General features: G+C 41.2%; 1 protein-coding gene across 1 annotated transcript; it reads left to right on the top strand.

Annotated features, from left to right (window-relative positions):
• Window positions 1-9,039: 9,039 nt before the first annotated feature.
• LOC127031248 (olfactory receptor 6F1-like) lies at window positions 9,040-9,969 on the top strand. The gene has a single exon (XM_050918005.1). The coding sequence runs from the start codon at window positions 9,040-9,042 to the stop codon at window positions 9,967-9,969; it is 930 nt and encodes a 309-aa protein (XP_050773962.1).
• The last annotated feature ends 4,775 nt before the right edge of the window (window positions 9,970-14,744 follow it).

Here is a 14,744-nt window from a genome sequence, read left to right as displayed (position 1 = left end):
TGTTGTTTTTTGAGTCTGTTGCTAGTTGTTCTTCAAATTCTTTTTTGGCCTGCCCATTTAAACTTTTATATGTGACTTGCCAGAGTTCATGCGCCTCTCTATTTTCCTCAGCAGGCTTTACTCCTAATGTTTAAAATGTCTAATTTCTTCTTTGACTTTGTCATTTAGCTTTGGAACACTTTTTTTGATCCTTTTACTATATATTTTTTCTTTTAATTTAGTGTATGCTTTCAATTTGAGCTTGTATTATGGTTTTTATAAAAAAATGTTTTCCTGTCTGTGATGGGGTTTACCAGGTCCTTTGAGTTCCCCTGCTGGAGGCCATGTGGTCCTGAAACACACCAGAAAAGGAGCAGTGAAGATAGGTCTGGTAGGCTTGCCTAGAAAGACTGCAGGGGAACAGCCAATTAGAGCGCAACAGGCTCAGTTAAACGGAGCTGCAGGGTCTGAGAAGATCAGTTTCTGGTTGGGACCAGAAGTGGGAGGAAGGACTGTAAGGCTGTGAAACTCTCTGAACAAAGAGGTTTCAAGCAGGGAACAGACAGAGAAACCTGAGGTACAGATAATCAGGAAGGGATTACATGGGGAGTGGCCCAAGGAATAGGAGCAGCAACGAAGTTAAAGGAAGCAGCATGTGCTTGCTATTTGTAGCATCCTGGGTTGGGACCTGGAATAGTGGAAGGGCCCAGATCCCCTTTCTGGCCACTGACAAATTTGCCAAAGCCCCGAAAGGGGTCAAGTTTCAGGCTTGAATTTAAAGGGTTCTAGGATGGGGATGAAGCCCCTGCAAAGGGCCAAGCACTTGTTGAACTTTGTTACCCTGGGAAGGGGACTGAACTTGAAGGAGTGACCTGGAGGGAGAGATGGGGCAATAAGAACAATTAAAGGCCAAGAGTCTCCAGGGAGAAAGCCCGGGCAATACAGTTATATAACAGCGCAAGCACAGACTTAAAGCTAGCCCAGAAAGGGTTGAGGACTTAGCCCAGAAAGAGGGCTAAAGACTTTGAGAAGAGCAGAGGGACAGGCTCTGCCCGACCTTTTACTCCGGAAAGTGTTTGTTAGTGCATCGAAACTGTGTGTGACTTGGCTGGAGGGCTGGGCCACTGAAGACCCACCTGATGAGTTTAATAGCCAACAGGGGGATTCAGGAGCAGAGAGAGTGAACAGGTTTTCACCCGACCAACAGGAGGCGCTCATGAGAGGTGTGTCCACCCATCACAATGCCATTTGTAGGAATTTCACTTTTGTGACTGTATCTTTTAATTTCCATTTAACTAGCCTCTTCATTTTTCTTTAGTTCCACTTTCTGAAGTTAAATGCTAGTGTGGTGGGCTTCTTTGGTATTCCCCACTATCCCCACAAGGATGTTTGTCAAGGTTCCTTCCCCACTCCAAACTCTAGGGTATAGATGTGGGGACCCACATGAAGGCCCCCTAAGCTTATTTACCAGCCTAGGTTTACAGTAAGCTGCCACCACCAAGTATGTTCCAAATTTTAGGGGAGAGCCACTTGGAAGTCTGCCTTCCCCCAAATATTTCCCAAGTCCCTACTCTCCCTTTCCTGGGCAGATTTGAGACTAATTCCTCCCCCCTACCCAAGTCCTTACACCCCTTTCATGTGTAGGCTCAAGAGTATACCCTCACCAATTAGTCCAATTGGTGAACACAGATCCAAAACCCTTCGATCTTAAAACAATGAAAAATCAATCAGGTTCTTAAAAGAAGAGTTTTAATTAAAGAAAAGGTAAAAATCATCTCTGTAAAATCAGGATGGAAAATAACTTTACAGGGTAATCAGATTCATAGAGCCCAGAGGAACCCCCTCTAGCCTTAGGTTCAAAGTTACAGCAAACAGAGGTAAACACTCTAGCAAAAGGAACATTTACAAGTTGAGAAAACAAAGATAAAACTAACACACCTTGCCTGGCTGTTACTTACAATTTTGAAATATGAGAGACTTGTGCGGAAAGATTTGGAGAGCATGAATTGATGTCTGGTCCCTCTTACTTCCCAGAGTGAACAACCCCAAAACAAAGAGCACACAAACAAAAGCCTTTCTCCCACCAAGATTTGAAAGTATCTTGTCCTCTCATTGGTCCTTGGGGTCAGGTGTCAGCCAGGTTACCTGAGCTTCTTAACCCTTTACAGGTAAAAGGATTTTGATGTCTCTTGCCAGGAAGGATTTTATAGTATTGTACACAGGAGAGCTGTTACCCTTCCCTGTATAGTTATGACAATGTTAGATTTAATTATATTATTGTTTCTCTTACCAAGTGGTTCAGCTATACCCACTTCTTGGATCAGATCCTGTTCTCCTCCTGGATCTAAATCAAGGATTGTCTCTCCCCTTGTGGGTTCCTGGACACTGAATAGCAGTCAAGAACATGATGCAGTTGCAAAACACCCTAATAGCATTCAGGGCTGTATTAACAGGAGTATTCTTTGGAAGACATGGGAGGTCATCGTCCCATTTTTCTTGGCACTGATGAGGCCTCAGCTGGAGTACTGTGTCCAGTGCTGGGCTCCACACTTTAGGAAGATGTGGACAAATTGGAGGGAGACCAGAGGAGAGCAAAACAATGATGAAAGGTTTAGAAAACCTGACCTAGGAGGAAAGATTAAAAATACTCAGCATGTTTAGTCTGGAGAACTGAAGACTAAGTGGGGATCTGTTAACCATTTTCAAATATGTTAAGTGCTCTTATAAAGAGGAATGTGATCAATTCTTCTCTATGTCCACTGAAAGTAGAACAAGAAGAAAAGTGTTTAATCTGCAACAAGGAAGATTTAGGATATTAGGAAGAACTTTCTAACTCTAAGGGTAGTGAAGTTCTGGAAGAGGGAGGTTGTGGAATCTGCATCACTGGAGGTTTTAAAGTACAGGTTGGACAAACAGCTGGGTTTACTTGGTCCTACCCCATCCTGACTCAGCACACAGGGCTGGACTTTATGACTTCTCAAGGTCCCTTCTGGCCTGACTGTTACGTTCCCTTGGTGTTATGTGGACTGATTATCTGCTAGGTCTCTCCAATCCTTGACTCTGGGAGCCAGCCGTACCCTGCTCTGCTGTGAGAACCCCCACTCCTGGGCTGTTCAAGCACAGCCTCTGGCATGTAAGCTGCTCCTTGGATTGTGCAACTGAATGACACTAGCCAATATCTCTGGTCTCAGACACAACCCTAGGAACATCCATCTTGCCATGTCCAGTTATGCCCGCTGGACACTGCAAGCTTATATGAGTTCATCAGATTTAACAAAGAAATTGATACGTATCAGGCCTGTTATCCCAAGGGGAGTCTCTGACACACTTCAAACCAAACTCACTGCTTCAGGTAGAATAAACAAACAAATTTATTAACTACAAAGATAGATTTTAAGTGACTATAAGTCAAAGCACAAGAAGTCAGATTTGGTCAAATGAAATAAAAGCAAAACATATTCTAAGCTGAACTTAATACTTTCAATACCTTTACAAACTCAGATGCTTCTCACCAAAGACTGGCTGGTTGATCTTCAGCCAGGCTCTACCCTTTGATCAGTGCTTCAGTCCCTTGGTGGCAATGTCTGTAGATGGAGGTTGAGGTGAGAGAGGAAGAGCCTGTCAAACATCTCTCCCTTTTATCATGTTTTTTCTTCCCTCTTGGCTTTTCTCTCCCACCTTCAGAATCAGAGGAGCAATACTTCATTGTAGTCCCAAACTGACCAAAGGAAGGGGGATGACTCACTCGAGAGTCCAACAGATCCTTTGTTGTTGCCCAGGCTAGTGCCCTTTGTTCCTGTGAGGCTGGGCTGGGTTTGTCCCATACATGCCCTGATGAGGTATGAATGACCCTGCTGCTCTTGGAGAGTTTTTGCCTGAGCTTGTTTTAAGCCATGATGACACATTTTCAGACTCATAATCAAATTACAAACTATAACATTACTATAACAACAACGGTCAGTGCATCATGAGCCTTCCAAAGATGCCTGACATAACAAACTATGCACTGGATACCACACAGTCACGATTTACATGGGGTACATGGTGTTCCCATGAGGTACAGAACATGACAGTGACATTTCTATGGTTCTATGATTTAGGGTCCATATTTGAAAATGAAATACTTTTGCCAACAGAAAATTGAGAATTTTTTTTCAGATTTGATGTTTTGAGGCAGTCACATAACACTTGGCTAGCTTGCTCAAACTTCATCATGTGCCTTGCCTGGAGACTACAACTCCCAGCAACCTCTAGGGTTAAAGGGCTACATCTTTGACACACAAATGTACTTACCTTGCTACAGAAGAGGCCTACGTCTGTGTTACCTCTTGCTAGGCATTGGGGTTAAAATACTGAAAAGCAGCAAAGGGATTTTGGTGCTTAAGTCTCATTTCAAAAGTTTCTTAGGGCCAGGTTTTTAAAGGTATTTAGGCACCTGGTGAGATTTTCAAAAGCACCTGGTTTTAGTGGTACCTAGATGCCTTTGGAACACCCACTAGTACCTAAACCACTTTAAAAATCTTACCCTTGCTAGATATTCAAAGCTATTTAGGCATTGAAAATTGCAGGTGATATCTCTAGGGATTCAAAAAAGCACTTAAACAGGTTAGACACCTAACTCCTACTGATTTCAGTGAGGCTAAGTACTTAAATACCTTTACAAATCTGGCGTTTAGGCACTTGTCTACATTTTACTGTCTGTTTCAGAGACACGGCTCCAAGACAAAATTCTTCTCTGACTCTGTAGATATGGTGCAGCTTAATTTCCTCTGTTGCAGGAGTGCTATATATCTGTATATATTGAAATGGAGAATAGATTAGGAGCCTGTAGATGGTATCATGTATATGAAGCATATTTCCTTGTTTTTTTAGGACTAATAAAATTCATTGTTGGGGCTTCCTCTATCCAGTTCTTTGTTTGTGTCGAGAAAGTGGAAGGGGTCAAATGTTGGCATTTGCCATTACTTTACAGGTGGGGAAAATGAGGAATGGTGTGGGAGGTTCTTAAGTAAAGCTCCAGAGCTCGCAGTGTTAAGCAAGTGTTTGGCAAAGACAGAACTAGAGCACTGGTCTTCAGGCTACCAGTATTGTGCTTTCGCCAGGTGACCAGCTTGACTCAGCGGAGTCCATTACACATTCCAGGGAAGTCTGTGAAATTCTGTTGAGATCAAATACCCCAGTGTGCTAGGGAGGTGGGGGCAGAGTACAAAACCAACCCCCTCATGCAGCCAGCATGAGCTGCAGCTCATTAGCAAGGTAGGTAGGGGTAAAACCAGTTGGTTGGTGATGGAAAGAAAATCCCATCAATCTCAAAATCTATAGCATTTGCCTGAGTCTTTTGGTTTTGAAGAGACAGATTCTCATTTATACTAACAACACTTCACACCACTCTGGCAGTAGAATGAGAGCATAAAATTGAGTGAATCATACATGTCATGCTCATTTTAAAGCCCTTTATACTGCTACAGTGGTGGAGAAGGCCCTGGATGTAAATATGAACCAAGTGTGAAATATTCCTATATTTAAAATATATTTAGGTTGCAGTGGGGGAGATATATCATCCTCTGATGCACCATTTTCCAGCAGGCATGCTATTGTGTGTCATCCAAAGAAAAAAAGATTGCGAAAGAAAGGAGTTTGTCTTGACAGGCTTTACTGGAAGACATGGTAAGTTAAAACCACAAAACATCTACAGCTTATCCTGCGAATTATAGTTTAAAGTAACTGTATTGTGAAACAGGTTAGCCATTCTTTATAATGAGCAACCTGAAAAGTTTGTTCCCTTGAGGAGTCAACACACCTGTACTGAAAGAATCAGTGTATCTCTTTCCTTTTTTTTAATGTAGTATAAAATCTAGGATGAACAAAAAGAAATAGTATTTTTGGTGAATTTTATAGCTGATAGAGCCAATTGGTAAATTACTGTTTTACTTCAAAAAAAATTGCAAAAATGAAAATATTTTCATTTTTACCCATTTTTCTTTTATTTTTTCCAGTTTTTTTCTCAAAGAAAAACCACAAACTAAAAAGGTTTCAGTTAACCAAAAGTTAAACATGTTCTTTAGTTGCCAGAAACGTCTTGTTTTCATGAAAATCCCCTAAACACTTGATTTATTTACATGAAAAAATCTGTTTAATCAAAAAGACAATATTCATTGAAAAAAAAGTGTTGAGGGAAATTTTGCTAGCAGCTGTAATACATTAACCTGTGGAATGTATTAGTCTAGTAACTTTACTGAGGCAAATATAAAAGGATACGTAGATGGATAGGTCGGTGGGGGTAGGTAGATTTCTAATCTGTGCTCAGAAGCAGGAATCTCAGCTCTCATGTTCTATCCTCAGCTGTTTCTGTGATGATCCCATCCCTGTTTTAGTTTCCGCACCTATAAAAAGGGAAAAACCACACTGACCTAGTCACACCATTCGCTCCTTAAAGCAGGTCTCTAGTGTGAATTGTGTGGATTAATCGTCATGCTTTGCAGATGTAAAGATCTGCACAAATGCTAAATATTGTTAACTGTGCAAGAATAAATTCAAATTGAAATGGAGAGGATAGGCATTACAACTAAGATTTTCAAAGAAGCATAAGGGGTTAGTGTCCTAGCTTCTATTGCACTAACTCCCTCTGACCCATTTGGAAATACTAGGCTACAGTGACTATCAATAATTCTTCCTTTCTTCTAGAAACTGATGGCTGTCTCAGTTCAGGCAGGACTATCCTCTGCACAATGTGAATACCTAGAGTTGTAGGGTGGGTTATACACTCTTCTTTAAGCATTTGGCATTGGGCAGTGATTGTAACATAATTCCTAACAAATTAGACTATTGTTCTGATCTAGCCCAGGCTGTAAGGGATGGACTGAAAGCTGAGTCCAGGGGAGGTGAGTGAAAGAGGAGGGTTGTTATGTGGAAGGAAAATGGGATGCAACTTTACTGTATTTCTGGGAAGCTCTCTCTTTGTTGTTTGTTTACAGCTGTTTGTCTGGCTTGTCTTTTACACTGTAAGCTTTTCAGAGGAGGGAAAGTCTTCTGTGCTATGTTAGTTCAGTGACTGGAGCAATGTGGTCCCAACCCTAGCTGGGATCTTAAGGGTCTAACAGAAGACACAAAATATTTAATAAACTTAATTTCTGTAATTACTTACACCAGCTGAGTGTCTGGCACATTGATTACAGTGGAGCTAAGTTGATTCACACCAGTTGATGATCTGACTGTAACTTGAAGTCTTTGAATCAAGATTTGAGGACGTCAGTAAGTCAGTCAAAGGTTATGGGCTATTACAGGGGTAGGTGGATGAGGTTCTATGACCTGCGATGTGCAGAAGGTCAGACTAGATCATCATGATGGTACATTCTGGCCTTAAAGTCTATGAGACTGGAGCCAGTTAAATTTTTGGGGATGAATATTTTATTCACAAAAATAATGATGTTTTGGGATAACCAGAACTATTCATGAATTCAGGTTGAATGTGTGGAATATCTTTGGCCAAAAAAAGAAGAAAACACTGAAAAAAATTTTACTGACATTTTCAAATGAAACATTTTCACTTTTCTTCTAAGAGACATTTTGTTTAGAAATTTAGCTAGATTTATCAAAAACAATTAAACAGTGTGAAAAAAAATCCCAAAGATTAAAAAAAAATATTTCTGGCTGTACAAAATATTTTGTTTCACTTGTAATCATTTTTATTTTTTGGTTTTTCATTTCATTGAGAAAAACTAGAATAAATACATTTTGGGTTGACCTGAAATGAATTTTTCTTTTTTAAATTTGGCATTTTGGCCATCGAAATAAAACATTGGTAGTTCACTCAGCTCTAGACCTGATCACCAATTTATTACACATTTCATTAGGGGTATGTTTCCCACTGGTTAGAGCAGGGAGGGCTCATACTGTCTGGTTTCATTCTCCTTGCCAAAGTTTTAAATCTGGACAAAACATTGGGCGGCAAAAATGTCAGCATATCAGTGAGTTCAATGATGTCAAGGCTCTTGCAAACACTCACCTGTATATCACAAGGTGTGTGGGTTTGTTTAAAATAACCTGGATAACTGTGGGTCTAAGAGCAGCTTGGCACATCCTTCCAACATCAGTCAGTGGACAGATGCTGAATTTGCAAACATAACCAGCATTAAAAGTATATCCAAAGAAACCCTCTGGTGAAATGAGATGATGAATGGCTGGAATCCCAGATGAACTAAGCAGTTGTTACTGCCACGGGCAGCAACTTCTCATCTGTTCTGCTCTGCAGCTTGTAAGACCTGAGCAATTTTTATAGCTCAAGAATGTCTAGACATGCACACACACAGCTATTTGATATAGATGTCTGCTTTAATCTTGCTTCTACCTGCTACTCCTAGGCGGGAGATACCAGGGAGTAGGTCTGTTTCCAAGGTCCTGGGTTTTGACAAGTGCCCAATAGTGTGAGGAATTAGGCCCCCCAATATCTTTTGTTTATATGACCTGTAGGACCTTTTATAGTTGACAATTAACCAGACACATGTCATCTTGGTTGACTTCAGTGATTGGACCAAGGACCTGCATAAGTAAAGCCATGAATGCCTTTATTTTGAGTGAAAGAACCAGGAGTTTCTAGTTGGGCCTGTGACAGACTCATCAACTCTGCAGCTTGGGCACAGATAGGTATTCATAAAATGCACTAATGAGTGGATTAGTCACACCCAGACTAGTTGCTTTTGGTGAGTACGTAACAATTTGATGCTAATCCAGGACCATGGAGATCTGTGTGCCATGAAGATCTGTTTCTAAGACAGAGGTCTAGTTACTTGTTTTGAGATTGTCAAAATCAGGGGCCTAAAATATTTAGGCAATAGTTTCTATTGTACCTCTTGGGTGCCAACCTCCCTTAGGATCCATTGACAGTTCCATCCAAGGACAATTAAACACCCATATTTCTAGTGTTGGAATAATTAATAAGGATCAAGCCCTTATAAAGCCCAGTTATCTAAGAAAAAATAGCTCTATATGACAAAGTTTGACTACAGGTTTATCTTTCTTTTATGGGTCCATTTTTTTCATCAGGTAAAACTCCCAGTATTGATGAGTGAGGAAAATCACACCAGAGTGAAGGAATTCATCCTTCTGGGATTCCCTGGGTCTCATTATTTGCAGCTGTCTCTCTTTGTACTCTTCTTCTTCATGTATGTCCTGATCATCACTGGTAATGTGGCCATCATCTTCCTAGGCAGGACCCAGACATGCCTTCAAAGTCCCATGTACTACTTCCTCTGCAACTTTGCCTTCCTGGAGATCTGGTTCACCACAGCCAGTGTCCCTAAGACTCTAGCCAATCTTGTTTCCCAAAGCAAATCCATCTCCTTCACCAGCTGCCTTCTTCAGATGTATTTTGTCTTCTCCTTGGGCTGCACAGAATACTTCCTCTTTGCTGTCATGGCTTATGACCGCTATCTGGCCATTTGCTACCCGTTGCATTATAACACTATTATGAGCAGCACTCTCTCTGTTCAGCTGGCCCTTAGCTCTTGGGTGGGTGGCTTCCTGGTTATTTCTGTACCAGCAGGTCTGATTGCCAGATTGTCCTTCTGCGGCCCAAACGTCATCAATCACTTCTTTTGTGACATAACTCCCTGGATAATTCTCTCCTGCGCTGACACCGACCTAGTTGAGATGGTCTGTTTCATGATGTTTGCCATCGTCATCCTAGGATCCTGTGCGATAACCCTGGTATCCTACATTTATATCATCTCCACTATCTTGAAAATCCCCTCATCACAAGGTCAGCAAAGGGCCTTTTCCACCTGCTCTTCTCATCTCACAGTTGTGATTATATGGTACAGATCCACCATTTTTCTACATGTTAAACCATCCATAGAAACCTCTTTGGAACTGACCAAAATAGTCACCATCTTGAACACAATTGTGACTCCATTTCTAAATCCTTTCATCTATACACTGAGAAACAAAGAGGTCAGAGAGATCTTGAAAAAGGTATTCAGCAAGGGGACTTGAAGTCTTTGTAAGATGTCCTGATGGTCACTGATTGTAGCAGAAAACATGGAAAGAGACAATGTCAATAATTTTAATTGTCTATTAAAGCCTAAGCAAAGTTACCAGGGTCATGTCAAACACATGTAAAACTCTCTTCAAAGAACATCACATAAAACACCATTATTATTCGTAGTACTATTGTCTGCATTATAGTAGTGTTTAGGAGCCAAAGTCATGGGCCAGTACCCCATTGTACTAGGTGCTGTACAAAGATAGAACAAGAAGATGATCCTGCCCCAAACAGCTTACAATCTAAATATTTGGCAAAAGACAACAGTCTTATACTGACTGATAGATAGGGGCGAACAAAGAAGTAATTAAATGAGAAGATGATACAAAGCTACTCAAGATAGTTAAGTCCAAAACAGACTGTGAAGAGTTACAAAGGGATCACACAAAACTTGGTGCCTAGGCAACACAATGGCAGAAGAAATTCAGTGTTGATAAATGCAAAGTAATGCACATTGGAAGACATAATCCCAACTATACATATAAAGTGATGGGGTCTAAATTAGCTGTTACCACTCAAGAAAGAGATCTTGGAGTCACTGAATATTTCTCTGAAAACATCCACTCAATCTAAGCAGCAGCCAAAAAAGTAAACAGGATGTTGGGAATCATTACGAAAGGGATAGATAACAAGATAGAAAATACCATATTGCCTCTGTATAAATCCACCCTATTCCCATATCTTGAATACTGTGTCTAGATGTAGTCACCCCATCTCAAAAAAGGTACATGGAACTGGAAAAGGTGAAGAAAAGGGAAACAAACATAATGAAGGGTAGGAAAAAGCTTCCATATGAGCAGAGATTAATAAGACTGGGACTTTTCATCTTAAAAAATAGATGAATAAGCAGGGATATGATAGAGATCTATGAAATAATGACTGGTGTGGAGAAAGTAAATAAAGAAATGTTATTTGCTCCTCCTCATAGTACAAGAATTAGGGGTCATGAAATGAAATAAATAGGGACGAGGTTTAAAACAAACAAAAGGAAGCATTTCTTCACACAACAGCATCAACCTGAGGAATTCTTTGCTAGAGGATGTTATAAAGGCCAAGACCATAACAGATAAAGTCATGGAGGATAGGTCTGTCAATGACTATTAGCCGGGATAGGCAGGGATGCAAAACCATGCTCTATGTGCTTATGTTACTGGTAAGCATGACACACATCTCAGCACACTAGCTGCCTAACCATTGTCAAGCTGTTTTGTGTAGACATGTTATACTAATGCCTTTAGAAACATAATAAATAAATGTCAGTGGTTTTAATGGCATGTCAAAATGTACATACCACTACATTCCATTCCATTTTTCATGAAAATTATCAGTGATACATCACAGTCTTTTCAAAGACAATAGAGGTATTTCATTGTCCAAGAAGCATTTTTAGCAACATAACTGAGTGAGGTTGATTTCTGAGATGATTCCAATATTTTGTCATAATAGAGACATGTCAAATGAAGTCAAAGTTTGCAGAGACATGCCAAAGTTATTTACAGATTTCTAGAGACAAGTTAAAGTTTTATTGTAGCTTCCAATGACACGTCAAAGTTTTAAATACATTTTAAGGACATGAGAACATCATAGAAATGTCTTCAGATGCATTAAAGTAATGCCAACGTTTTAGAGAGAAGTCTTCTTTAGTCATAATTTCAAATTGCATCATGTGAAAGTTTGTGGACACATGTCAAATGGATGTTGTAATTATCAGAGCCATATCCATGTTTCTTTCATAGCTTTGTGAGACATAGCAAAGGTTTTTGGACCAGATGCCCGAAGGTATTTAGGTTCCTAATTCCCATTGAGGTAAATGGGAGTTACACGCCCAAACACCTTTGAAGGTCTGGGCTTTCAAGCTTTATCAAAATTTTGTAATAGAGCCAGAGTTATATAAAAGTTTGTAGAAGCCTGTCAAATATACATCCAAATGTTGACAGATGTGACAAATATTGTCATAGCCTTCAAGTCATGTCCGAGTCTTGTCAAAGTTTTTAGTGGCTCTGATCAACATATTTTGAATTATATCAAAATTATGTCAATGCATGTGGTGATGTGTTCAAAGAGTTGGCGTACTGAACAAAATTAACCACATTTTCCTCATAACTGATGTTGCTTGCTCTTTGTAGAGGGAAGTTTTTATCAGCAAGGTAGAGTTTGGTTTTCCCCAACGTAATATTGGCTGGGATTTTTAAACAGGGCCTGAGAGACTTAAGTACCCAATTCCCATTGAAAATCAGCATCCACTTACCTAGCCCCTTTGAAAATGCCATTTGAGAAGTTGTGTAAAACTTTTTCCATCTAAAGGATGATCTTTTTTTGCCCTAACAGATTGCTTGCATAGCAGGCCCAAGGAACCTAACAAGATAGACTGTCATGCTCAAATCCCAGCATACCAGAGATATTTCCATATCATGCCAAGATTGTAAACTGGTGGATATAGGGCACAAGGGGCCAGACAGTGGACCAAAAATCTGTGTGTGTGCGCCCAGGGGTGGATTCCTGGCACTCAGCTTTGATGGTACAGATGGAGCGCACTGGAAACAATCACCATGTAACTGGCTATTCCTGCTCCATTAAAGGTACACATGAAGACCCTTTCCTGGAGGTAATGGATGGAAAGTAGGGCTGCTGGGTGATGGAACTGCCTCTCTTGCCTTTAACAAGCTCAGGGACATACCTTAATCTCAACCCACTTAGGCAAATCCTGTGGGAATTCTACATATGTACTCAGAAAACATGATATCTCTACGTCCTTGGAAAAGCTGGAAGAATAAAACAGCAGGAACTCAAGACATTTCACGTACAGGGCAGCATTTTGCTCTTAGTCTGGATTCACATTCATTGTAACTATCTCCAACACATTTCAGTGGAATTATTCCAGATTTACAGCAGTGTAAATGAGGACAACTTCACCAGATTTATGACACAGCACCCTGGAGACCCTATATTCACCGCTGTCATATAATTATGATATGTTTTGTACAAAGTATGCCCTGTGAGGAATTATTTTAAAAGTCTTAACCTGTTCAACATAAATTTACTGTTGAATTGTATGTATGTGAAGTTACAAAGTTTAGCTATGTGTATGTTACTGAAATATGTTGTGAAGTTGGGAACACCCACAACCAGCCTTTCAGGTACAACAATGGATAAGGCAGAAACACTGATGACCCCATCAAAGGGAATCCACTTTCCCAATGGCCATCCCAGAAGACTTCCCAGAGAGAACACAAAGACAATGAAGACTGCTTGACCAATCAATGCCACTCCTTGCGTGTTGGGGTAGTACTCTAGAACTTTCCCAATCTCTTCCCTGGCCATTAATTACATTGGCTATGTCTGAGATTTACAAATAAGCTTATGGGAGTTAGGCACTAATGGGAGAAGATTGCTTACTTCTCTTCAGCTTGGGCTACACGATAAAGATTTCCTGGTGTCCTTAGGTTGGCTAGGAGCATGAAAAAAATGCTGCAACTATATTGAAAGAACAATTATTGTGGCATTGTAGAAGGGGCACCATCACCTCCCAAACTTCTCCATGCAGCAGAGGATGGTTCTGCTGTGGCCTATCTCAGTTTCCCCACCTTAATGAGTGAGGTTACTTAAAGAGCTTGGTCAAGGGAGTTTGGTCAAGGTCTACATAAATTTTAACAATTGCGTGAAATTAGGTGGACCCCCGGCAGGAGAGCACGATAGAGATGGGATGTCCCTCAGCAGGGCCCCTGGGGCAAGATTCAGCCCAGCTGCAGCGGGGGACACAAGGTACTAGGTGGAGTGGGGAAGAAGAGAGAGAGCCAGGCTGTGGACCTGCGGGCTCTGCTCCCCTCTAGGCAACAGCCTGAGTCCCCCGATTCAGAGCTTTTCCCATCGTGTCCCCAGCCCAGCAACCTTGTGTCTCGGCTCCAGGCCGAGCCTTCAGAATGAGAGGAAAGAAATGAGCAACACGGCCTCTGCCCGGGCTGTGCAGGGAATCACCTCACCCACCTGAGAACTGTTTCTGGGGACTTTGCTGGGATCGGAGCTTATTGAGACTTTCAGAGCCCGGCCCTGGTGCGGTCACTCCATGAGGGAGAACAGAAACACCCCCTTTACAATTCACCTGTATCCAGGGTGACCTCACCTGCATTTCAAGCTTCCTAATAGAGGACACTAAAGTGGGGGGAAGAAGGAGCTCAAGGGATTTTTTTGAGGTGCTGGAGGAATGTGTGTGTACTGGGAGATGGTGTTTGGGAGGTGCAGGACAAAGTATTTGGGGTGTGTAGGAGGGGTGTCAAGTATCAGAGGGGTAACCGTGTTAGTCTGGATCTGTAAAAGCAGCAAAGAATCCTGTGGCACCTTATAGACTAACAGACGTTTAGGAGCATGAGCTTTCGTGGGTGAATACCCACTTCTTCAGATGCATGTAGTGGAAATTTCCAGGGGCAGGTATATATATGCAGGCAAGCTAGAGATAATGAGGTAGTTCAATCAGGTAGTTCAACTGCTTTGTTCTAGCAGTTGAGGTGTGAAAACTAAGGGAGGAGAAACTGGTTCTGTAATTGGCAAGCCATTCACAGTCTTTGTTTAATCGTGAGCTGATGGTGTCAAATTTGCAGATGAACTGAAGCTCAGCAGTTTCTCTTTGAAGTCTGGTCCTGAAGTTTTTTTGCTGCAGGATGGCCACCTTAAGGTCTGCTATAGTGTAGCCAGGGAGGTTGAAGTGTTCTCCTACAGGTTTTTGTATATT

Source organism: Gopherus flavomarginatus, chromosome 11 (genome assembly GCF_025201925.1).
Source record: "Gopherus flavomarginatus isolate rGopFla2 chromosome 11, rGopFla2.mat.asm, whole genome shotgun sequence".
Taxonomy (NCBI): Eukaryota; Metazoa; Chordata; order Testudines; family Testudinidae; genus Gopherus; species Gopherus flavomarginatus.
Note: the sequence above shows the minus strand (reverse complement) of the source record. Positions and strands in the feature narration are given on the sequence as shown.